The sequence below is a fragment of the Gekko japonicus genome, unplaced genomic scaffold, assembly GCF_001447785.1.
Source record: "Gekko japonicus isolate JY-2015 unplaced genomic scaffold, Gekko_japonicus_V1.1 scaffold4, whole genome shotgun sequence".
Classification (NCBI taxonomy): Eukaryota; Metazoa; Chordata; class Lepidosauria; order Squamata; family Gekkonidae; genus Gekko; species Gekko japonicus.
In genome coordinates this window covers 1,084,397-1,109,914 of record NW_015165234.1, presented here as the reverse complement: position 1 = coordinate 1,109,914, position 25,518 = coordinate 1,084,397, and the positions used below count along the sequence as shown (strand labels likewise).

At 41.7% G+C, this 25,518-nt stretch overlaps 1 protein-coding gene across 1 annotated transcript; it reads right to left on the bottom strand.

Annotated features, from left to right (window-relative positions):
• Positions 1-3,879: 3,879 nt before the first annotated feature.
• PWP2 (PWP2 periodic tryptophan protein homolog (yeast)) lies at positions 3,880-24,988 on the bottom strand. The gene is made up of 21 exons (XM_015409788.1): positions 24,921-24,988; positions 22,963-23,075; positions 20,743-20,837; positions 20,385-20,484; positions 19,857-20,000; positions 18,965-19,100; positions 17,593-17,819; positions 16,248-16,391; positions 15,053-15,123; positions 13,195-13,331; positions 12,490-12,638; positions 11,957-12,104; positions 11,092-11,242; positions 10,383-10,563; positions 9,411-9,558; positions 8,932-9,040; positions 7,686-7,751; positions 7,014-7,232; positions 6,005-6,155; positions 5,594-5,668; positions 3,880-4,943 (listed from the first exon to the last, which is right to left on the bottom strand). The coding sequence occupies exons 1-21, from the start codon at positions 24,936-24,938 to the stop codon at positions 4,784-4,786; spliced, it is 2,742 nt and encodes a 913-aa protein (XP_015265274.1). The 5' UTR covers positions 24,939-24,988; the 3' UTR covers positions 3,880-4,783.
• Between the last annotated feature and the right edge of the window lie 530 nt (positions 24,989-25,518).

Here is a 25,518-nt window from a genome sequence, read left to right as displayed (position 1 = left end):
CCCATGCATAATCTTATAAACCTCAATCATGTCACCCCTCAGTCGTCGTTTCTCCAAGCTAAAGAGCCCTAAGATCATGGATCCTCATTTTTGTTTTGAGTCACTACAAACGCACCATCAAATCACATATCATGTCCATGTGGGCCAGTCTGCTGTAGTGGTTAAGTGCGTGGACTCTAATCTGGGAGAACCGGGTTTGATTCCCCACTCCTCCACTTGCACCTGGCTGGATGACCTTGGGCAAGCCGTAGTGCTGATAAGAGCTGTTCTTGAAAAAAGAACAGTTTCTGTTAGAGCTCTCTCAACCCCACCTACCTCACAGGGTGTCTGTTGTGGGGAGGGGAGGGGAAGGGAAAGGAGTTTGTAAGCCGCTCTGAGACACCTTTGGGTAGTGAAGGGCAGGGTAAAAATCCAATCTCTTCTCCTTCTTTATAGCCAAATATTACACTAGAAAAATCAGATCCACTGCTTCATGGTGTCACTATAGCACAAAAGTGTGATCCTGAAGCACAGAAACTCATGGATCCTCAGGATTTTTACATTGTGTTGCCCCAAACTCACTGTCCAATCACACATCATGTTCATAGGCTGCATGACAAAAATCATGCATCCACTGCTTTGTGGCACTGCCACGGCACAAAAGGATAGTTCCTAAGCACACATCCTCATGGATCCTCAGGATTTTTACATTTGGTCACACCTAATTCATTATCCAATCACATATCATGTCCATGGTGACAGGCTGCACGACAAAAATCACAAATCCATTGCTTCATCACGGCACCACCACAAGCATAAATACATGGATCCTCACAAGTGTTATATGAGTTCATCAACAAATCACATATCACATCCATGGGGACCTACTGCACTACAAAAAGCATGGGTCCACCTTTTCACAGCACCATCATGGCTCAGAAACATAGATCCAAAGCACCAGATCCTCATGGATCCTCAGGAATTCTATGTGGACTCACCCAAATCTCATTAGGAAATCACATATTATGAGCGTGCTGACAGTCCTAGTCTTTGTGGCACAGGAACAGTCCTAGTCTTTGTGGCACTCCCATGGTGCAGACACTGCATCAAATACTTGGATCCTTATAATTTTTAAAGGAAATTGGATTCATATCCCGCCCTTCACTTGGAGTCTCAGAGCTTACAAACTCCTTTCTCTTCCCCTCCCCACAACAGACACCCTGTGAGGTAGGTAGGGCTAAGAGAGCTCTTTTGAGAACAACTCTGACAGAATTATGGTTTGCCCAAGGTCATCCAGCAGCTGCAAGTGAAGGAGTGTGGATCAAACCTGGTTCTCCCAGATTACAGTCTGTGCACTTAACCACTACACCAAACTCATTCCATACTGCATTTTGGAATATTCTACAAGTTTCTGTGTCATGATGATACCATAAAGTTCTGGATTTTAAAAATATTGGTAAAAATCTGTGGGAATGAATATGATCTGTGATTGGACAGGGATTTTTTTTTTCAGGACCTCTATGCTGCTTCTGCTGTGGTGGGGCCTGGAGATCTCCCGGCTTTACAACTCATCTCCAGACTAAAGAGATCAGTTTCTCTGGAGAAATTGATTCTGCAGCTACTTGGGATACCTTAAGCTCAGTGTGCCGTTTGGGTGGAGAATGAGTTGAGAACAACCACTGTTACTTTTGCTAGTAATTTTATATTTTCCAGTGACTCTGTCTTCTCATAATGTGACCAAAGTATGATAGCCTCAGTTTGGTCATTTTACAGTCTAAATTTAAAATGTTTTCCTTTATGAATAGCTTCTCTCGGCTCTCCTTCCCCAGAAGCTCCATTTGACAACCCTGTGTTTATGTTATATTTTATTTAACATAGATACACACAAACACCCACACATTATATGCTTTTTAATGTTTGAAATGTTTTAACGTTTGCCATTTCGGGGGCCCTGAATTGGGTGAAGAAGCAGCATAGAAATGTCTTTTATACGAGGCTACTGATGTGTCTCCCTAGATGGGAGCACATCCAGCCGGTGCTGAAGGGCCTGCACTGGCTGCCAATAGCATACCGAATTCGCTTCAAGGTGCTGGTACTTACCTTTAAAGCCCTATATGGCCAGGGTCCGACATACCTGAGGGACTGCCTTTCCCCATATGTACCGCAGCGAGCACTACGGTCTGGGGCACAACATCGACTGGTTATTCCAGGCCCCAGGGAGGCCAGGCTCGCGGCCACTAGAGCCAGGGCCTTCTCAGTGGCGGCTCCTTACCGGTGGAACGAGCTCCCAGAAGAGATCAGGGTCTTGCGAGATCTTATGCAGTTCTGTAGGGCCTTCAAGATGGAGCTCTTCCACCAGGCTTTGAACTGGGAGCCGCCCTCATTACCACCAATGACCACCATTAATATCTGGGGTAGAGGCTGGCTGTAGTGAGGCAGAGTCAAACCGCTGGGAGCCAGTAGCTGTGGAGCTACATGATATGCTATGCCATCTTGGTGAACAACTACAGAGTACATTTTATTCGAATGCTGATTGTTTAAATGTTTTTAAATGTATTAATAGTGTTTTAAGTTTAAATGTGTTATATATGAATCTGGCATTGAGCCAGGCAGTGTGAGCCACCCTGAGCCAGCTTGCGGGGAGGGCGGATTATAAATATAATAAATAAATAAATAAATACATTTTAAGGAAAAAAGTAAAAACCTGATGTACATGGACCCTTTTTCCCCCAATGAACTCTCCCAAATCCAGGATCAAATCATATGTCAAAGCCAGGATGACGGACTGAACCTTAAAAAACACAGATCCAATACTCTGCAGCACAGCAATGGCACAACATGTATCTGAGGCATCGATCCTCATGAATTCATGAGTCTTACACTGAAACAAAATAAAACCACCGTCATATTGTAGAACATGTCTTAGTCTACACTCAGCACCACAAAAATCACGCACCTGGCTACTCTCAGCAAGAGGCTATCATTAAAAAAACAAAACAGCTTTGAGCCAATTGGAAGATGGCAACCTAATAAAGGACTCACCTCAGCGAGGCCCAGCAGCCTGACTTGCACAGAAGCTGTTGTTGGGCCAGAAACCTTGCTGCCTCACAACTCACATGTGAGCTACAAGGCAGCAAACCAGCCACACAGGTGTATTGCTACTGCGCAACTTGCATGACTTTGCTGGTGGCAGCTGCTGTGTGACCTGTGCAGCTTCACCAGGCCCACCGGCAGCCACTGAGTAACTCACGGTCATTCAACTCACACCTGGGTCCAGCGGCAGCCAGATGACTCACACAGGAGTATTGTGCAACCTGCACAACTTAGCTGGGCTCAGCAGTGGCTGCCGAGCAACTCACTGCCACATGACTGAACTAGACCTGGCAGTGGTCACTGCGTGACTTACTACTACACAACTTGGCTGGGCCCAGCAGTGGCTGTCATGACTGGCCAACGCACAGCATGAGCAGGCTTGCAATTGGCTACCACATAATTCTCCAGAGCAACTTATGGCTGGAACTTGACTGAACTTTGCCCAGGAAGAGGCTTGTGGGGAGAGGGAAAGGTGAAGATGGCGGGCAGGAGATGAAGAAAGGTTGGTGCCTGGGTAGGAAGGAGAGAAGACAGAAATGGGGACAGGCTGTGGGGGATGCCATAAAGAAAAAGAGGAAAGTGTGGAGAGGGAGAATAAAGGGGAAATGAGATGCCTCCCGCAAGTTCTAGCGAGTCCTCCACTTATTTATATAAATGTGAGTTCATGTGTACAATATTGAGTGTTTCCCTCCCAAGTCTGCAGCTCCCTTGTGGCAACAAAATATATAAATATAAACATAATACACACAGATTATAGTATAAAATTTTAAAACAATACTTTTACAAAAAAATAAGTAGACTCCATTTTACAAAAGTAAAAATCCCTTTAGAGAAGGACTGGTACAGTGCCTCTTGCACACTCAAGTTTTGGCACAGGAAAAGATACCTTCAGATCTTCCTGTTCTCTGAAAAACTAAACTGCTTGGCTATGTAACTGATGTGCCTAACAGCACGGACAGACTACCAGACAGTACAAAAAACTTTCACTTTTTAAATAAAAGCATGGAAATGTAGCCTTAAGAGACACAATACCAGCTCATGGTCTCTCTTCTCTGATTTTGTAATCAAAGTGCACAAATAATAAACACATCTACTGCAGTACTCTGAGAACCACATGCTTACTGCATTATGAAAAGCAGCCCAACTACAGAACTTTCAAGGCTTCCTACCACTAATCTTTCCTATCAGTTGGGAGGCAGAACAGAAAATTTACAATATGAGTTTCTTACTTTTACACATTTTACCTAATGTCAAAGAAATAGCCAGGCCTGAGATCCAAACTCCTACCCCACACTTAAGCAGAAAGCATTTGCAAACAAGGGGGGGGGGAGATACTTTCTTCAACCCTTGTGCAGATCTGGAGGACACCTAACTTTGACACTGGAAAGGGGAGGGAGGCAGGTTAACACATTTCCAAGCATGAGAAGAAAACTAGTTGGGGAACTTTAGATTCTACCCCATAAATGTTGATCTTGACTGACAGATTATCATAGGCATTTGTTGCTTGAAAACTACATATAAGTTCTGTTATTCTGTTTTTTCAGAAGAATACAGAGATCACAACTTAGGAGGCAGCAGACTACCTCAATCAAGTTGCTGCACATCCATATCACTTGTACAAAACAAGTCACTATGAGGGCTGTTCAGTTCTCCTTTTAAATCAGTGTGATTTTTTTAAAAAGTCTTCAACAATTAATAACATAAGTCATTTTCATGGAGGCACAACTGATTCTTCCATGAGAGAATCATTACTGGACTCTTCCAAATTCTGTAGCTCTTCATCATTTTCAGATTCTTCTGCTGTACGTTTCATTCCCCGTTGTTGTGAAATGGCCAGAATATATTTCATATTATAGCGATTCCAGTCACAACTATAGAAAGAAAAAACACAGAAAGATTTTAGACTAAATTCAAAGCAGTGTTAGTAAGAGCCTGTCCATTGTATACAAATGTAGCCAGTGATCAGAGGCAATGCGCTTCTAAGGATAGTTCACACATGCGCACTTGAAACTCAACATCTTTAACTCGCACCAAATGTGTTGACTCGCTCTTTTGAAATATATTACCACGAGACAATATGAAACATTTATGCTGGGTCACGTTCATACATACAACTCATGACTGTATGTGCATGCATGTAACAGGACCTGTATTTCTTATTAGTTGCTTCTGCAAGTGCAGATTGTTGCCAGATCTTTCAATACAGAAGGTAAAAATAGACACGCCTCTATATTTTCAGATATCAGGCCTTTTAATATTGAGCATGAATATCACACTTGAAGACAAACTATTTAATGCAACAGAGAAACACTGATTGAGTGGTCAAAACAAAGCCACACGAAGTTGAAAGCCCCCAGATCAGAGTCTGCTGCATTAGTATGGGAGAGTGGGGTGGAAGAAGAAAAGACATATTCATTGCGATATGCATGCCTGTCTTAAACAATCCAATCACAGTTATCATCCCTTTCTATTGAGAGGGTAAAAGTGTTCAAAACAGAATGCATTCAAGAAAAATACATACAGTTTGGAAACATCTTCAAAGTGACGCTGAATAGTTCTCTGAAGAAACTGAATGGAAGGCAGCAGTTTTCCTGACCTGAAAAATCACAAGAGCTTACATCTCAGTTTGTACAAACATTCTGTGTTTTTTTAAATAAAAAAACTAAATTGCTAATTTTTACATAAAGTATTTTTTACATCAAGTATTAAAAGAAGCAATAAAGCACCTATTTCTTGCAAGAGTGGTAACACACACACACATACCAAGCTTTTCTCTAATATGACAGCTGTAAACCTCTAAAGAATGGCTGGAAGGTGCTTTATGTAGTTGCATTTCTAAAGCCAAAGCAGATCTATGTTCAATTTGTTCCCATTACAAATTGTCTGGATGAGCAGCAGATATTAGCATGTGTCTTTCTAAAAGTTTACAGACCTTGTTTTTAACTTGCACCCATGCAACATAAGCAATCTCTGAGTCCACAAGAGGTAGAATTCCAAATGACGAGATGTCTCAAAGGAAGAGGCCAAAAATTCCAGCATCTTTTCTATATACAGTTCTGGGAGTGATGAGCAGATTACCTCAACTATGTTTAAAAAAATAAGAATTGTTATTAGTTGAAATAACATGAAGACATAAAACATTTATTTGCAGAAAGGGTGAGCACTACATTAAATTAAGCATGACCCATCACTAAGCTCGCTAGTCCTGATTTAGGTTTTTTTTTTTTAAATCTATTTACATTTCCAAGCAAAGAAAATCAAACTATAACCTAATAAATTCTCTTTCCCCCTCCCAATTCCTGTGATGGTTCCTGTTACTAATGCCCATGTACCACTGATGCCAAGTGCTACAGACCCTGGCCAGGGGCTCCATAGGGTCACAGAAGTTCCCAAGTAACGGAAATGAGAGATCTGGGCTCACTTATGAGGAGAGCTTTAGTAACACATCAGGGTTATCAAAGCAGATTCAGGGCTAAGTTCCAATCAGCTGGACTCGAGATGCACACACACAGCAAAGCTTAGCCAAACCCTCGAGACCAAGAGCATAACTAGAACTAGGAGTCTCACACCCTAAATGCTGGCTGAGAGCCCAAAGAATGATTAATTAATACCAAACACTTGGATGAGCCAGGCCATCCTGCACCTGGCTTCCAGTGGGGGGAAGAAACAACCCAGGCCTTGAAGAGAAGGCTCTGCTGTGAAGCATGAGAGTGAGAATGTTCCCCTGAGAGCAGCTCATGCTGTCCCCTCCCAAGAGACTCAGGGCAACTAGCAAAGATGGAGTCACCTGGGCTAATACACCAAAGTATCAGAGGATTTGGTCCTTTCCCTTCTCCATAAAACACAGACTATCTTGCTGACAGTCTCGAACTCCAGAAAATCTTGCCTTCTACAACTATAACACTGAACTGAAAAAACTTTACTGTCTTTATCTTACTTACTGTCATTATATGGCACATTTTCCAAGACTTCCTGAATCAGTTTCTTCTCATTCAGTCGAAAAGCCATGACAATTGCCTTGGCATACTCCTTCTGACGTAGTACTTTGTGAACATTGCTAGGGGTGATGTCAATTTCCAAGTCAAATGGATCAAAGACCAAACCAGAGTCCAAAGAGTAGATCAGAAGGCCTTCTGTAGTGGTTGCTGCCCAGCTTCGTCCTGAAAAGTGTTAATAGGTAAGAACATGCAAGCCTGAAGGTTGGCAGGCAGATATATTAGAGGTGAACGGATGGCAATGTTCCTTATAAGTGATCTTGAAAAGTCAAATCTATTTGTACAAAAAAAAATCTTAAACATAACTGCTACTATAAAGCATGTGATCTGACACTACAGCAAACAGTTCACTTGCCTATCACATTTTAGAAGAATGTAATTAAATAATCAAAAATGTTTAGTAATTAAATTATGGCTAAAGTATCCTGGGTGTGGGCTAGGGCAGTTAATTTATTCCATTTAAGCTACCACAAAGCAGCTCCATCAACTACTGGGTACCAACTCAAACCATTATTATGCATTCCCACCTTCAGCAGCATGACATGTATGGCAGGCTATTGGAAGATGAGTGGATGGAGAGAACATAATTGACAAACTAGTTAAAATAAAAACACCCACCAGTAGGAGAGAAGCGAAGGCAAGTCACTCTTATCTCTGGTTTAAAATGTCGAGAACTCATGTCACCTGAAACGAGAAGCAATTCCATAACATGCTGGATGTATCTTGTACATACTAATCTTGACACTGCAAGTCTATTGAGTCAGCCATAACACGTGTGACAAAGACAGCACGTGCGTTCACACAAGTTCATATAGCGAAGGGAACTGACAGTCATGGATGCTTTCCACGTTCCCCTCCCCTCCCTGACTCCGGAAAGTTTAATAGCTATGTAAGTCAGGAGGGTGCACTGTAGAGGCTAAGAAATGAAATCACTCTGTGTCTTCCCCTCAGTAAAGCTCTGCTGATGGAACAGAGGAAGACAGCAATTTCTGCTGTCCCACTGCAGCTTTCTGATCTATGCTGCTATTAGTCTGTGCAGGTCCCCTCAACTCTAGTAATAAGCCTCCCTGTGGTATTAAAGGACTGAGGAGGGAGGGAAACATGAGAAAGGTAAGCAATCCTTGCATCTGTGGATTGTGGGATCCAATCCGATGTTTTCCAGTTTTCCAAATAGGAAAATCAGTCACTATTATAGCAACATATAAGACACATCTAGTACTCTTCATTCCACAAACACTCATCAAGCCCACTTAGAGTGGGAAAGAAAACTCAGAGAAGCAGCAACAACAACAAAGACTCCTTCACAGAGCAGGGACAGAATTGAAAGTGCTACTTGCTACTACACTGAGTCAGGACAGGAGTTTATTATTATTGTGCATGCCATCAAGCCACAACTGACTCATGGCAACCCCAGGACCATGGGATTTTCAAGGCAGAAAATGGTTTACCATTGCCTGCCTCTGTGTACCACCCTAGTCTTCTTTGGTGGTCTCCCATCCACCAAGAACTCTATTTAGAATCCAAGCTCTAATAACATTGGGCTATTCAAGATGTGAAGTCAGGAATTTCACTGCATGGAATTGGTTGCTGTATCTACAGCCAATTAACTATCTAAGTAAACATGATTCAGTGCAAATATTCTTACATGAGCAGTTTCACTTCCCTGTAGATCCCAAACAAAAGCATAATGCTACCAATGGGTCTCCTAGGTTTAAAGGTGTGAGTGAGAAGTAATGTACAAAATACTTGCTTTAAATACTATTGTCCTTTCTATCCCTGTATAACTCAGCAAGGAAACTTCACTCACTGAGTAGAGCAAATGTCACGGGTGAATGGTTGAATATTCCTAAAAAGCTTTAGGTACCTCTTTTAACCCCTGGAAGAGGAATAGCCACACCATCGTCATCCCCAGTTCCTTCATCTATTAATGCCATGCTTCCAAATTCAGTCATTTTCCTGCGATCCAGAAACTCCTGTGAAAAATTGAGAGTTTGATACTTTTACAGCCTCCAAGCTGAAGACAGACAAATTCAGAACAAGTATCTGGAATTTCAGAATATAAATGGGCTGTGGTGGTTGCTCTCAAAAGAATGAAGCCTGAAGTACTATGAGACTGAAAAATTAAAAAGCATCTTGAGCAGCACTACAGAGCAACCAGGTTATTTATGAGCCCTGATTACAGTCTGGCAAATCACATGAGCCAAAGACTAAACTCATTACCAGTTTACCACTAGCTGTACAAACTTCAGTTCCATGACCTCGATTAGGGCAATTTCTGTCCCAAACTCAGTAGATATCCCTGTACCAAGTTCCAGTATCACCTTCCCAAAATCTGTCACTAACCTCCATTGCATCTAAGGAAAGATTGCAAGATATTTCAAATTTCTTCATAAGAATCAGTTCTTTGATGTGATAAATACAAACAAACTTCGACATCCCTCCTGCCAGAATGGACTGCCCATCAGCTGAGTAACAGAGAGCAGTGAAGGATCTGAAGAAAACAAAAAGTGTAAATTAGTGATTTTATTTATATATCCCAGAATTTAAAATCTCACCATGTTTCCCCAGCATAGATACTCTGTGGAAACTGCAACTATTTGAGAGAAAAGACACAGAGGCTTATACAATTAGCCTCCCATTAGAACTTCTTCCACAGGTTTAGTACATCGCTTCCAGATTTAACTGTCTTGACATATAAGCCATGGCAGCAGTAAATGAGATTGTTATCCAGGGACAACAAGGGTGCAGATTGTACAACGATATACAATATGAAAACTGAACGTTTAGGGCATTATCCAGTAGACTGGAAATTAAAGAATCAGTCCTACCCGGGAAGGGTGACCCTCTGAATATGCCACACAGAGGAGCCTACTGAACTAAGACAACAGCACCCTCCCTTCCCTCTTACTTCCCAACCTCAGTTGAAAATCATGTTGTGAAGTTACTAACTAAAGAGATCTGAACAGAAAAGGTCAAAATTAAACTATAAGCAATACTGTGAATACTATAATGTAATCACTCATACCACAGAGGTGTGAGCATTTAGTTAAGAAGCCCATATCAAACCAATATTAGCACTGCCACTGGAATACTGAAACTTTTCTCTGCATCCAGAATACATCATGAGATAATTAAAAAAAAAAAAAATAGCTGAGCTTCTCAGATTCCAAACAAGCTAGTAGGACACACAAAGGAGTTTTGAGAGAGGGAGAGAGAGAGTACAATGCTATGCAGAAGCTTCCTGCCCCTCCATTAAAACCCCAATAATCCTAATAAAACCCAAATCTAAAAAATGTTCACCAATATTCCACCTACTTCCCCTTAGCAGCCTGCTTGGCTGTTATTTTGTCCAGTTCCTTTCTCCCTGTCTGTAGATCATGTCTTCCTTCAATTGAGCCAGTCTGCACTGCATTTTCATGATCCCAGAAGGTTATTTGTCCATCCAAGGAAACAACTGCAAGTTCATTACCATCCGGGGAAAAAGCAACAGCAAGTACTGCAGAAAATGTGTTCAGTGAGAGAAGTAAATGTTAAATCTCGTTTCAAGAAACATTGTTATAAGTTCTATATTCTCACGCATGGTGCAGCTGTAGCATCACAACAGGGCTTGTTATATGTTACAAGACAGTTATATGAACAAACCTAAGGATTTTGATGTTTAATTTTAAAGGGGGTGGGAGAAAACATGTGAGCTTGAGGATTCTCAGGCTGGTTCACATAACAACCAGCCATGGCTTGCTGCTATTTTATTCGTTTGTTCGTTTAAATTTTTATGCCAGCTTTCCACCCAATCAGGATCCCCAAGGCACTGAACATGGTGAACATGACAACATATGAGTTATCCTTACAAATTAAGATTCAGTTTAGATTACCTGCTAAAAACTCATTCAAGAGGCAAGAGTTGCATCACAGACAGGCTTTTCCTCACAGTAACTGCTATTAAGATTAAAACTTCAACCAGGCAGGCTACCCCAAAAGCACAAGTATCACACAAACAACACAGCTTATAGAGATTTGCATTTACCATCTGAGTTCAGTGCTAGGGTTTCCTTGGTCCTCCAGCTATCCAGCATATCCCACAATCTGACTGTTTTATCCCAAGAGGCACTTGCTAGAACACACTTCATTGGGTTAAAACACAGGCTACTGATGGGGCCTTCATGGCCAGCTAAGACCTAATAAAGAAAAAAAGTAAAACATGGAATTCACAAAAAGAATAGCTACCTAAACATACAGCATTACATCAAAGTGTTTAAAATGAATGTATCCAGTGCAAAGGTATATCAGGCTACAATTACACTTAAAGTTGGCCTGGTATATTTATTTATTTATTTATTTATTTGTCAAATTTATACCCCGCCCTCCCCCGCAGGGCTCAGGGCGGCTTACAAGGCAAGAAACTTGCTCATAAAAACATCAAATAGTTTAGTATAATTAAAAACATAATATAGGATTTAAAACCCAATCAACCAATAAAATGCTCAAACTAAACAGCATCCCTTCAAAAGTGTCGGAGAGGACAAACCACACACCAAAACATTCCCCAGTAGGCATTGCATAGTAGATGTTAAGCAGATATTCCACCTACCCTTCTAGGGCCCTCACCCCCCGCATTGATGTTAATGTAGCGGGGGGGGGTGTATGCCTCCCATACCATGCAGTATGCAATATATAGCTGCATTTGCTGTCTTATGTACCACTCATGTCCATAAAACTGTGGCAATAGCAAACAGAGAACAAACTGGATCTTAGAATTCTAATGGTTTCTTTTTGATGCCATATTTTAAATATACAAGTGGAAGGGTTTCTTCACAGGCCATAAAGCTGGCCTCAGGAAAGAGTTCCCAAATAGTTTGAGGCTACAACAACAACAAAAGTCTGTTTCTTACATCCAAGAGTCGTCCACTCTGTACGGACCATACAAATACTTCAAAAGAGTCCTGTGAACCAGCTGAAACTATCTCACCACTGCTGTCAACAGCTAAGGAGGAGAACTGAGTTGGTCGAGGGGATGTAAATGTGCGGAAATTGCGGTACCTGTTAAAATATGCAGAATTGTGATTTAAAAACAAAAGTTAATTCTTTAGTTTAATAGTGCCAACAATGTAAATTTCGCATTTGAATATTTTAAAATCATATTCCATTTTATTTCCCTAAGGCATGCTGGTTCAAGGCTTGATTAGACATCAAATATTTCAAACTACCAAGTGTACACATATCATCTGAAGTGGTGCAACTATGTGAGAGGACTGTACTATAATAAGAATTTGTACATTTGACTGTGCCTTAGTTAACCCAGGAAAGGAATTAACATAACTGTAGAACACATCTAAATTAAGAATATTCATCTATAAATCCCCTAGTCTGTATACCAAGATGAAACAGAACTCAGTAAAATTGAAAGCTGGATGGACAAATTTACCTGTGAAGATCAAAGGCTCGCACTGTTCCATCCAGAGACGCACTCAAAATGACATAACCAGAGGAGGTAAATGTTACAGCAGATATGGTGCTAGTATGTTCTGTAAAGGTAACAAAGCAGAAACCACTGTTGGTGTTCCATACCTTAACCTGAAAACAAAAACAGAAAGTCCTTTACTAAGCTTCAGTCATTTGTTCTTCCTGGGATGGACAAAGTATTTAACTTCCAGATACCCCTCAACCACTGAAAGCACATTACCACACACCTTCCTTAGTGGGGATAAGCTCCCACCAGGTTTCCCTTTGAGCATGGAATTGAGAATCACACCACGAGAATCTCAATGACAAGAACATGTCATTTCACCTCAACAGCATATCTTGTTAATTATGTGGCTATATATTATGATCAGTCCTGCCAACTTGGAACCTAAGTCACTTCAGTATTAGCCAAACGTCAATTTGGATTTGCTCCTAATTCCAGAATACCTCCAAAGCTTTTTCTTAAAAAAAAAAAAAAAAAGCAAACACTTCCCACAGAAGCAAAACTGTACACACAGGTAAATGCAATACACAGATTCAAATAAACATGGGCCCTGGCATCTTGACAGAACCCTCAGAAGTACCAGACCTCTTTAAAGTATATATTCAGAAACTGTAGGTTTTAGATAACTACAAATCCAGTTTTCATCAGCCGTGGCAGACTTACTTTCCCATCATCCCCACCAGTCACCAAATATTGTCCATCTGGAGAATATGCAAGGGACACCATACTGTTGAAGTGGCCTTGCTGCTTCAACACATAGGACTCACTTTGCCACTCCCACACCAAGAGCTGTCCCAGACCTGTCAACACAATGGAAAAGAAGGCTGGGCATTTACTTCAGCTTTAAAAGAACCAGTTCAGGCTAGTAAATAAATGCAATTACTGGCAATATTCTTCATTTTTATTTTAAAAAGTGCCACTCTACACCAATTTGGTGTGTACATAGTTTTTTTTTTTTTTTAAGTTCAAGTCTCCAGAGTATTTCAATGAGATGTCTCCTCCCATGGACAGGCTGCACTCTCCTTGAAGGAGCGTATGTCTGCAGGTTGGTAGTACTCCTGGATAAGTGAATGGTGGAAATGACAAGGAGCGCTTTTACCAGCTAGCCAGCTGTGGGCTTTCCTGGGCAGAAAAGATCTTGTCACTATTGTGTGCATGTTGGTAACATATAGATTAGATTATGGCAGTGCACTATATGTGGGTGAAAGGTGTTCTGAACTTCAAATGCTGTGGCCAAGTCGTTGACTGGAGTGGGATGTAGGGATCATATCACTGCAGTCTTGGTCCTTCTGCACAGGCTCCCAATTTATGTCCAGGCCCAATTCAAAGCACTGGTGTTGATATTTAAAGCCCTGTATGATTTGGGAACCTGCATACCTTAAGGATTGTCTACTTCCATATGACTCTAAACCACTACAGTCATCTTCTGAGGCCCTGATTTGAATGCCCCCCCCCTTCTGAAATTAGAAGAATAGCAACCCAAGAAAGGGCCTTTCAGTCCCCAGAGTATTTCAATGAGGTGTCTCCTCCCATGGACAGGCTGCACTCTGCAGGTTGGTAGTACTCCTGGATAAGTGAATGGTGGAAATGGCAAGGAGCGTTTTTACCAGCTATGGCCTTTCCTGGGCAGAAACGATCTTGCCACTATTGTGTGCATGTTGGTAACATATAGATTAGATTATGGCAGTGCACTATATGTGGGTGAAAGGTGTTCTGAACTTCAAATGCTGTGGCCAAGTCGTTGACTGGAGTGGGATGTAGGGATCATATCACTGCAGTCTTGGTCCTTCTGCACAGGCTCCCAATTTATGTCCAGGCCCAATTCAAAGCACTGGTGTTGATATTTAAAGCCCTGTATGATTTGGGAACCTGCATACCTTAAGGATTGTCTACTTCCATATGACTCTAAACCACTACAGTCATCTTCTGAGGCCCTGATTTGAATGCCCCCCCCCTTCTGAAATTAGAAGAATAGCAACCCAAGAAAGGGCCTTTTGGGTCACAGCACTAAAGTTATGGAACTCCCTCCCCAGGGTTATTTGTCTGTTCCCTTCTATCACTGACTTCCGCCAGTGGGTGAAGATTCATTTCATCTGGCAGTCCCTCCGTGACCCCTCATTCCTGCCTTATGTTTTAATTGCTGTCTTTGTGCTTTATACATGTGCTTTAGTTTTGGTTTTATGGTCTGTTTTTAATAGTAAGCTGCCTTCGCGGCCCTGATTTAGCAGAAAGGCAAAATACAAATTTTGTAAATAAATAAACATTCTTGATCATTTACAGGTTATTATGTTTTTCTACAGAACATGAAGCTTGTTTGCTCTCTTGTGTGTTACAAATAATAAACTTGCCATTGTTCACTTTATATCTTGACCTGGAATGAAGGAGAAATGAAATCATAAGGCGCTAAAATTTAGGCGGGATTTGACAATTCTCAAGTACTGTGATTCACTTGTAAGTAAGCTTCAGTGGTTGAAGCAAGTCATTTGTTAACCCAGCACAACACTGATAAACAGTCGCATACCTGAGCATCCAAAGGCGATCCAGTCACCGGTACTGTTGATAGAAATAGATGCAATCTTCTGGTCTGAAATGCTAAATTTAAAAGGCAATAAATTTAAATTCAGACAGGCAGACTCTAATCAAAGCTTAGCTTCTAATGCTGTTTTGATAGGGGCATAATATCAGACAAAGATTAGCTAGTGATATTAATATAAAAGACATTAGACTGCCAAAGTAAGGAAGACAAAACACAAGTCCAACAGCCTCTAAAAGACTAGTATTTATTCCATCATTATAAAGGAGGCTAGAACACTGAAGCCAGTAGATGATCTTTTGGCATAGCGAAACCAGGAAGGATTTTGTAAAATGGCCCACTCCAGGACAAGGGATCAAGCAAAATACACAAACGCGTATTTCTATCTTCACCATTACAGTTTGTTTAAAAACTTCAACCCGAAAACAACATGACACCGAACTCAGTGGAGCTGCATAAGTGTATGCTTTACAGAACAGATTTTTAATGTTGTGCTTCTTTAAGGTGCTGATGAAACTGAACTGCTATTAGATACTACTACAAATACAGAGCACACTGGAAGTAAATCCAAACAACATTAACTGCAAAATAGGCTTGACTCAGTTACGTCCTCATGACAACAGCCTTTGGCTGAAACCAGAGAACTGATCATAAAGAATGAGAGCTTTACACTTAACATCATATCTTATGGCTGGGTTGACAGGACACTGTCTGCATCCACTGACGAGCATTATACTGAGGCAAAATTAATCCCTTCCAGTTAAAATTTGCACATTACTCTAGATATGCAAACACTGTAATGGTCAAGTATGTACTTAAATATCCAACACTGTAAAGTATCTGCAGTACTCTGACTTTTACCTGGCCTTTAATTGTTAAATTACACTTCAGCAATTGGAAGAGATGGATGGCAGTCAGTCTCTCTACATTACCAAACGGTCTTTGATTTTAAAACAAAAGCCTCCTTGTCCAGGACATAGATAACATACAATTATAACTAGCAGCTTTTCAGAGCCATACAATGAAAAGAGCAAACCCCTTTAGTTCAGTACTGGAGTAACTCTACCTAGGATTGCATTGAAAAGCTAATCATGTCCAGTGTTTCCTTCAACACCACAATACTTTCCTTTAACACCACAATACTGAGACTTATCTTCAGTCAATAAGGACTATCCATATTAACCTTAAAGAATGGATGAGGTTGAAGTATGGAAGCTCATGGAGATGAAAAATTCCAGAAGCAAAGCCAGTGACAAGCAGATGGGTCTTCTTGTGGTAAGCTGCAGCGGTCAGATTGTTAAAATCTCCTTCTTTGTTGAAAAAATACCTGAAAGGTGAAAGTGTGAGGAATATTAGGAAGCTATGAGATGTACTACTGGCACATTTAATACGAGGCACATGTTGACTGGTATTTCCAATGTAAGATAGAAGACTGGACTAACAATGTGCCAATCCCATTTCTACAGCAGTGTTCCCTCTAAGCTGAGTTAGTATCAACTAGCTCACAGTTTTTTAGCCTCCAGCTCACACGTTTTTGCCTTAGCTCAGGAAGGATGGCTCCAGAGCAAACTAATTTATGCAGTAGCCAAATCCCTTGCTCCCAACTTTACTGCCAGTAGCTCACAAAGTAGAATTTTTGCTCACAGGACCCCACAAGCTTAAAGGGAGCATTGATTACAAGTCTCCTGAAAATGGCAACCAGATCCTTACAATGCCTAAATTGCCAGTACAAAAAGCCAACAGGCATGGAGAAAGGGGCCTGCAGTAAAGAAAAGGAATTGGACCCCCCAAAATTATTGAACTAATTTCTCCTAATTCTTTCTCTTGGCTGCAGCATCCAGTACTCAGTGGCCTTTGTGAGAGCCGGTATAATGCAACAGTTACAAGACTAGAATCTAGGAGACCTGGGTTAGAATCTGCACTCTGTCACAGACGCTCACTAGGTGACCTTGGGCAACTCATGTACTACCAACCCTCAACCTACCTCACAAGGTTCTTTTAAGGATAAAACGGAGGAGAGGAAAATGATGGAAGATGCATTGGGTTCCCCTTGGGGAGAAAGGTGGGGTATGAAGTAAATAAATAAAATGTTGTCCTTTTCTAGTTCTGTGATTCCCAGCAATGCCTTTTCAAGGACCACGGTAAGCTGCTGCGGGAAAGGAAGGGTGGGGGGAAAGATCCCACCCCTAAGCAGGGGGAAACCGTTCCATCAAAAGCTGAGGTTCTTCCACCTGATCAGGCCTACCCCACAGTTGCACCTCCTCTTTTATTGTTATGTTGTGATTTAAAATCATTATTCATGTTTTGGTCTGTTTTTCTAGCTCAGAAGTCTAGTTACAAATGAGCCATTCACTTCAGTAATGCCTGTAACTCACATAATTCAAGCACAAGCTGATAAGAAACCAGTGGAGTTTGGTTTTGGTGGTTAAAACTAGAAAGTTATAAATCATGGCTTTGGGGGCAAGACTAATATGTTTATCAAAACGAAATTCCTCCTGTGCTGCCCCCCCCCCTCAAAGATCACTCACTTGGCAGCACATGAGTATTTTACTTTCTTTCTACTTTCTTGTTCATTTTCGTTGACTTTCCCTTGAATCGTTTTGCCCTGCTGCTCCTCTGTGAACTCTTCCTCTTGATCTTTTGCCAATTCCTCTCTGTCTTCAGTCTGTTGTTTGGACACTCTGGGTTTCAAGCCATTTAGTTCCGTGTCACACTGCCATACACACAAAGCCCCATCTCGACTAATAGTGTATAGCTGGAAAACAAAAACACATATACAACTACTACCAATCACAATACAATAGACCTGAGCATTAAACCAATGAATTAAACAGAATTTCATGCCATTGATTCAATAAGAGATTAGCAATAGTTGATCACAGTTCACTAGAATCTCTTCAAAATCTACATAGCCTTTAGTTATCAAAAACAACCCCTACAAAAGGCCTTGTTTATTGTTCAAATCTGGGTGCCATTTGTGAGCATAAAAATAAATTCAGGGCTCTTTTTGTAGCAGGAACTCCTCTGCATATTAGGCGACACACCCCTAATGTAGCCAATCCTCCAAGAGCTTACAGAGCTCTTCTTACAGGGGCAACTGTAAGCTCTTGGAGGATTGGCTACATTAGGGGTGTGTCGCCTAATATGCAAAGGAGTTCCTGCTACAAAAAGAGTCCTGCGTGTGTTTAATAATTAAGCAAATACATATATAAATGAATACTAGTTTCCAATGCCCAAACTCAACAACCAGGCTCCTATATGAGATGGACTTAGAGATTAGAAATAATTGGGTTACTCTCAAGACATCAGTCACTTAAAATCACTTCTCTAGTCCCCACTAATGATGACTTTGTAAAAGAACCAAGCATTTTGACAGCAGTACAGACTGTCCACCTATGCACATTGCCTTCTCTGTTGTGGCCCCCACTCTCCTGGCTTTCCACAAACTATGCAAAACTGAATTATTCAAGAGAACTTTTCTATACAGGCAATATGGTTGCACTGTACTAAATAATTCACAAAGTTACTTAAATTATTAGGGATTGTGGTCTATACTACTCTGTATAGCTTGCTGAAACTAGGATCTTGCTATGGAATGTTTGTATAATTTAATGTGTCATGTTAATACTTATGATTTGCTTCAGTTCTGTTTTTAGACTTCTGGATGGTTCTACAACCCTAATTCCTATTGTGTTGTTTACTGAACGTTTCACCCTGTCAATTGTATTGACTCACTCTGTGTAATCTGCCTTGAGTCAAAGTGAGAAAAGTGGACTATAAATAATGTAAATAAAAAAAGCAAAATTAAAATTAAAAATCCCACATAGTTTGCCCAAAGCAAGCTAGCTGATAACCTAAAAACACAGATAATGTGAAAACACATACAAAAAATGTACATACATCTAGACTGTTTTCTTCAAAAAAGCAGGAAACAATGGAATCCTTATGACCTCCCAGAGCATAATAAATCAGATTGGACCATCGTTCTGCACCAAAAACCCATGTTGACATATCCTTGCTGCCAACTGCAAAACATCTACAAGAATTAAAAAACAACAGCAACAGATATACTTAGAACATTTGAAAGAACAAACCAATAGTTACTATTGAGATCAAGCAAACAATCTGGTACAATGGATTACCTAAACGGTTGATGATAACCATGGGAAAGACACCAAGGAATGAAGAGAGAGTTAGATCCATGAAAGGAGCTTTTCACTGGACTCCTTCCATTAACAGAAGGGAACCACTGGATCTATCCCACAGTCCCCAACTCTCATGCTTTCAGCAGTTTTGGAGATCATTCAAGTTTAAGCATGTGGCAGTTGATAGCGAGAGGAGAATGGGGAAAGGCTACGACAGAAGACAGTGGTAGAGGCAGGATGTTCAGGGAGAAAGGCAAGAGCAATCATCAGTGGTGTTAGGAGGGTTGGGCAGGAGAGAGGCACGGCAGCAGCAGAAGGGTAGGAGGTTGAACAAAGGGGGGGGGACTGCAGGACAGATGGGATTTTGTTCCTTGCAAGTGCTTTGTGATCCCAAAATTGTTTTGTTCTAAGCTAACTGGCATTAATAAAATATCTACAAGAACAAAAAATTAAAAGAGATACAAAGCAAAAACTGACTAGAGAAAAATCTTCAGATCTAGTGGTTCCCTTCAGTGTTTCATGTTAGCAGTTGGCAAGATTGTCAAAATGTATCGAGAGAAGCATGAAGCACAAGTCTGAACTGATTTTCAACATATTTGCAGATTTTCTTTGACGGGCTGACATGTTCCATGTATTAACACACTTACTTTGAATCATCAGTCCAGTCTATGCATGTTGTTTCATCATATGCACCATAGTATGTTGTGTCAAGAACAAACGCGTTAAATTCTCGTTTCTTTCCTGGGGCATGGTACATCAGAGCAACCTTGTCCTTTGTGACTACAAATTTCCTGTTGCACAAAAAATACAGAGTAGGTGTGTTGCATATAATTCATCAGAGCAAGAAAAACAATAAAATGAAGCCAAGCAATATTAGGTAGGCAACAATTATTCAGAGAATTAGGTAAAACTGTGTAAACATCTGAGACAGAAATTACCGCTTATTCTTTTTCTATTATCCCTAGAATATACTTCAATACAGCACAAAGACCACATGTCCTTCGCTATCTAAAGCAGAACCGATAGAAGATTTTATTCCTCTTCTATGAGTCTACGGATTTCATTCACTTGGCCCCTATTTTAATAATGGGCCAAATTTAATCTGGGGATAACTTCTACTCACATCATGTTGTCAAAGGCAGGAGAAAAACTGAGTTAAAAATAATTCTTCTTACTTTCCATTTGGGGAGAAGCAGACACTGTGTACAGGTTTCTGAAAATGGAACTGGTGAATCACAGATTTACTGATCAAGCTGACAAGCAAGGCAGCTCCCACTAAAGGAAAGAGAGCAAACAAAGATATGCTTCAAGGGAACAAATATTTCCAACATTCAAATAATACACTCTGTCAAAGTTTGAAGCCCCAACATTCTAATTAAATTAAAGTTAGTTTTATTCAAGGGAATCTAATTCAATTTCTTGGCAAAGGGTCTTTTGTTTTTTGTTTTTTATACAGCTTAATATTTGTGTTAAGAAAAACGTCTTCCTCATGATTATATTTATCTTTGACACTTGTCAAAACAAAATAGATACCTTCATTGATAAGTATGGCAAGGTTTCCATCTGGAGAGAGTCCCACACATGTGATATTGTATTGGGTTGCCAGTGGTAGCGTCTCAGACTTGTTACTAGGGAAGAGAATCAAAAACATGTATTTTTTTTCAAAAAAAACCCCAGGCAAAGTAAAAATCAAAGCAGTAACTTTAGCTATACTCCTCAACTCAATTCAGCAATGATGATTCAGCTGGAAAAAGACGTATGCATGTAGATTGCCCTTAAAGACTGGGGTTCTAAGTGCAAGAGTACAGCTACATAGGAATAACTCTTAAAGCCACTGGAGCATCAGTCCCATATCATCTACAACTACATTTACACCACTAAACATCTGACTGGCACTGTCAGTTCTGACGGCAAGGACCCCTTGTTTGGGGACGACTCAGTTCTCTTCTCTACAGCTGATTAGTGCTACCAAAGTTAGTAGTGCTTAAGCACCCTGGATGAAGGGAAATCCTCATGCAAAGTAGAGGACAGGCAGCCCACAGTGTCATACCCAAGTATGTGCGTACACCAAGATCCTACAATCATCAGTGTTACTCAGAAACTATCCTGCAGTATTCGGGCCACGACCCATGGAGCCTTCAAACACATAGGGAACCAGGGCCTGTTTAAGAAAAGGTCGTCACCACTTGCTTCACAGCACTCTTGACAAACATCCTCAAGGGAGGTTACAACTAACTTTCAGTGCAACGAGGAACACAGTGCATGGTGGTCAAAAGTGCTGTCAAGTCACAGCTGACTCATGGTGACCCTGTGGGGTTTTCAAGGCAAGAGACATTCAGAGGTGGTTTGCCTGCCTCCACATCACAACCCTGGTATTCCTTGGAAGTCACCCATCCAAATACTAGCCAGGGCTTACCCTGCTTAACGCCTGAGATCTGATGAGATCCGACTAGCCTGGGCTATCCAGGTCAGGGCAACACAGTGGGTAAACACACAAGAGAAGACAGATACAACTCGAGGGGCAAATGAAATAAAACATAACCTTGAGACACTCTTGAAACAGAGCAAACAGTTACTTTAAGATGGTTATTCTCCCACCTAAAATATACCCAGGATAAAACATACTGGGGACACAACACTTTTTTTTAAACTCACAAAAACTAAGTAAATTACATTTGTAGCTATTTCCCAGAAGTGATCACATAATTGTTTTCACAGTTCATCTTGCACCTTATATAGCATTAACAACTTCCTTAAATTTTCAAAGATTCCTGCAGACCTAACAATCATCTAAAACATGACAATTCTGCGTGAAATAATAAATGAGCTAGTCAGTGTCATACAAAACGCATGAGGCTGAGCGGAAAGAAGAGCCCTGTGTAGACAGCCCACCTGCACAGTGACTCACTGCACAGGGAGGGAGAGCAGGCACAAGCATGCTGGCCCGACCCCCCAACCTCTAGCTAGACCACCAGACTCCTCTTTCTCCTCACAACAAAGTGGCCCAATGTGCTTGTGCCAGAGGCTACCTGCTACTCCACTCTACTGGTGAATGAGTTTGTGTGCTTTCATAATAAGAAAATCACCTCTCACATCAACTCCTCAGCACCAGGGATGGGCACAAACCGGGTGACGAACTAAAGCTTGTCATGAATTTTGGACGGTTTGTGGTTCGCAAAGCAATGTTTGCAAACTAAAGAACCACCAGAAAGTTCTATGACTTTTGATGCAGTTAATAGTGGTTCATGAAGAGCAGACCTCTGCTTTCTGCTCTTCAAGAAAAACAGCTGTTTGGTTTAAATGGATCTGAGCCATTTAAACTCTGCTTTCTGCTTCCCACAAAAAGCCATGGGGAGCAGAAAGCCAGGGTTTCCAAGCAGTTGAGTGATGGAGACTGCCCCTCAGCTGTTTAGTTTAAATGCTCCAAGCCGCAGAGAGCAGGGATTTAAACTTTAAATGGCTCACAAACCAGTTCAAACTGGTTCAGTTTGCAAAACCACGTATCAGTTTGTGGTTTGTGCCCATCCCTACTCACGACCTCAACTTAGCACTACTCAGCAGATTTGTACACCCAAGGGAAACACAACCCTCTCCCTTTAGAAAGTAAAAAAAATAATTAAAGAACATATTATTTTGAGGTACATACAGTGTGAAGACGATATAACATATTTCATCCATTTACAGAAGTCCTTCAAAGGTTTGCATTTTGTTTAGGATAGTTCAGTTGTAACAATAACAAGAGAAAGAACTTACTTTTTCAAATCAAAGACAGTAATTCTGTTTCCCACAGGACTAATCAGAGAATTCCCATCTGGAGTGAAAGTCAGGTTTCCGCATCGGTAAACTGTGCCCAGCAAGTTGGAGAACTAGAATACATCAATAACAAGAATGTGACTGAACCAGAAAACTGAGGTATACAAGTCCATGAGCCAGTACTCTCCTGACAACTGCTTCAAATATTAATTTTGAAGTTACAACTACTGCATTTAAACAGAAAAGTAAACTTAAGAATGTATGGTAATCAATACATCTAACCCTCAACATAGCAAATCTGTGGATACTTAAATCCGGAGACTGGAGCCCTAAAAAGACCAGATAGATTTTTCTACAAACCTGAAAAATACCCCAGATTTGCAGGAAAATATGAACTCTTAAGAACAAAAATTGGAGGGGTAACCTCCCCCAAATAACAGAAGCAGCACCTTTAGCCTTAAGAAACAAATACCCTTTGTGGCTGTTGCCAGGTAACCACACAGCCTTTTAATCTTTGTTTCTGTCAGTTAAAGGCAGGGCCCTGTCCAGAACTGTTTTGGCCTTTGAATGAGGACTCTTCAGGCCCAGGCTCAGTAGCAACAATCTGACAACTTGCTACCACACAACTTGCATAACTAACCCAGACCTGGCTGCTTGCTACTGTCCAACAGCAGTCACACCACAAAAGCCAGTGTTGTGTAGTGATTAGAATTTCAGGCTAGAACCTGAAATCCCCACTCTGCTGCGGACGTTTTCTGGGCGATCTTGGGCCAGTTACATGTTCTCAACCTAATTTACCTCACAAAGTTGACATGGGGATACAATGGAGAGGAATAATGTAAGCCACTTTGGATCCCCATTGTGGAGAAAGGGAGGGAATAAATGAAATAATAAATATAGCTGAAGATGAGGGAGCAGATAAAAGGTAGGGTGATGAGGTGGAAAGGAAAGAAGGAAGCAGGGAAATGTGAGGATGTGGGGATTGCCAAGAGGAGGAAAAAAGGAAATACCATGAGGAATGGGATTCAGGGGGAAGTCCTTCCAGGTTCCCCACCAAGTAACCAGGCCCAGTCTGGTGACCATCACCACACAAAGCCATCGTTTTCCTGGGCAGAGGCTGCTAGGGGAAGGGAAGGAGGTAACACTGAAAACAACAGAGCAGATAAAGCTAGGTTGGCTCATAGGCAGGAAGGAGAGGAGAGTGCAGGAAAAGGGCAGAAGCTAAAAGGGTTTTCAGGGAAGGAAAAAGGAAACGGTGAGGGAGAGGAAGATCAGATGTCCTCATGAGTCCTTGTGGGGGCCCTGCTGGTGCACAGCTATTTCCCAAACATGATTTGAGAGAAATTGTACAAGGAAACCCAGAATTCATCTTTGAAAAAGGAACAGATGTGATGGACTAGCGGCGGCGGCAGCTGGGTTGCTATGAAGACAAGTACTGATAGTAACTGAGATGGAATATCATAGCAGAGAGTGAAGGTATGGTGAGAAGGAACTGGAAAGCTGCTCTGGAATGGAAAGACAACAGAGTAAGAGCACATAGAGGATACGAAGATGAGTATATTGGACTGGAAATCTACCCTCTTCCCAAAATTTCAAGTAAAACAAACATGGAAACACATTGATCAAATCTTATAAACATTAGCATCTCTTATGCCCTGCTCCATAGGTACAAAAATTAGATCTGAACCACTGCTGGAAGATGTCCAGACAGGCTTAGAGTCTCCACGGACTGACACACTTAATAAAACATTCTCGACGCGCACACACGGAAAAGCAGGATGTACTCTCCCAAATGGGTTTCCACTATCACAGCCAAGCGCAGCGAGCGGCTTAATAAGACACGTCTGAGGACATATCAGATTCAGAACAACAGAATTAAAAGTAATAACAAAAGGAGGCGGCAGGGACAGTGAACGGGGAGAGCCCGAGCAGAACAAGCAAAGCTGTCTGACTCTCACCTTGTAAGCGAACTTCATCCTCGCGCCGCCGATCCCCACGCTGGAATCACGCACACATCAGAAAAAAGATGGCCCGGAAGTTCAGCCACCTTCTTCCTCTGGGAGGACCTCGCTGGTTCTCTGGTTGCTCCCCCTGGCGTCAAGGAGGGGAAAGGAGAGGCCTCAGCCGCTCAGGCTCAACCTTTCCAGCCGCATTCTCCACCCTCGCGCTCTCCTTCAACTTCGGGGTCTAACCCAACACCTATAACGCGGAGGCGGGCCCTGGATGCCGGCGCCGAAAAATGCCTCCCCCCCCAAAAAAAAAGCCGCCTCCGCCAAGAGCCCTGCGTCGCGCGCGCGCCCATTGCTGCCGCCGCCCCTGGGATGAATGCATAGGAGTCCGGCGGCAGCAGTCGCTTGAGTGTGTGTGATCCCACCCTTCAACCCCTCCCCCCCGCATCGGGTCTGTCTCCTCCCTCGTCGTCCACCCACTTCGTTTTGGTGCCTGTGCGAAAGGCTTGAATGGCAAGGGCACCAGCTGCAGAAGAGCGAGAGAGGAATCCCCCCCCCCCCATTCTCACCACACTATACCCACGACAAGCAGGAGGCACAAGAGCTG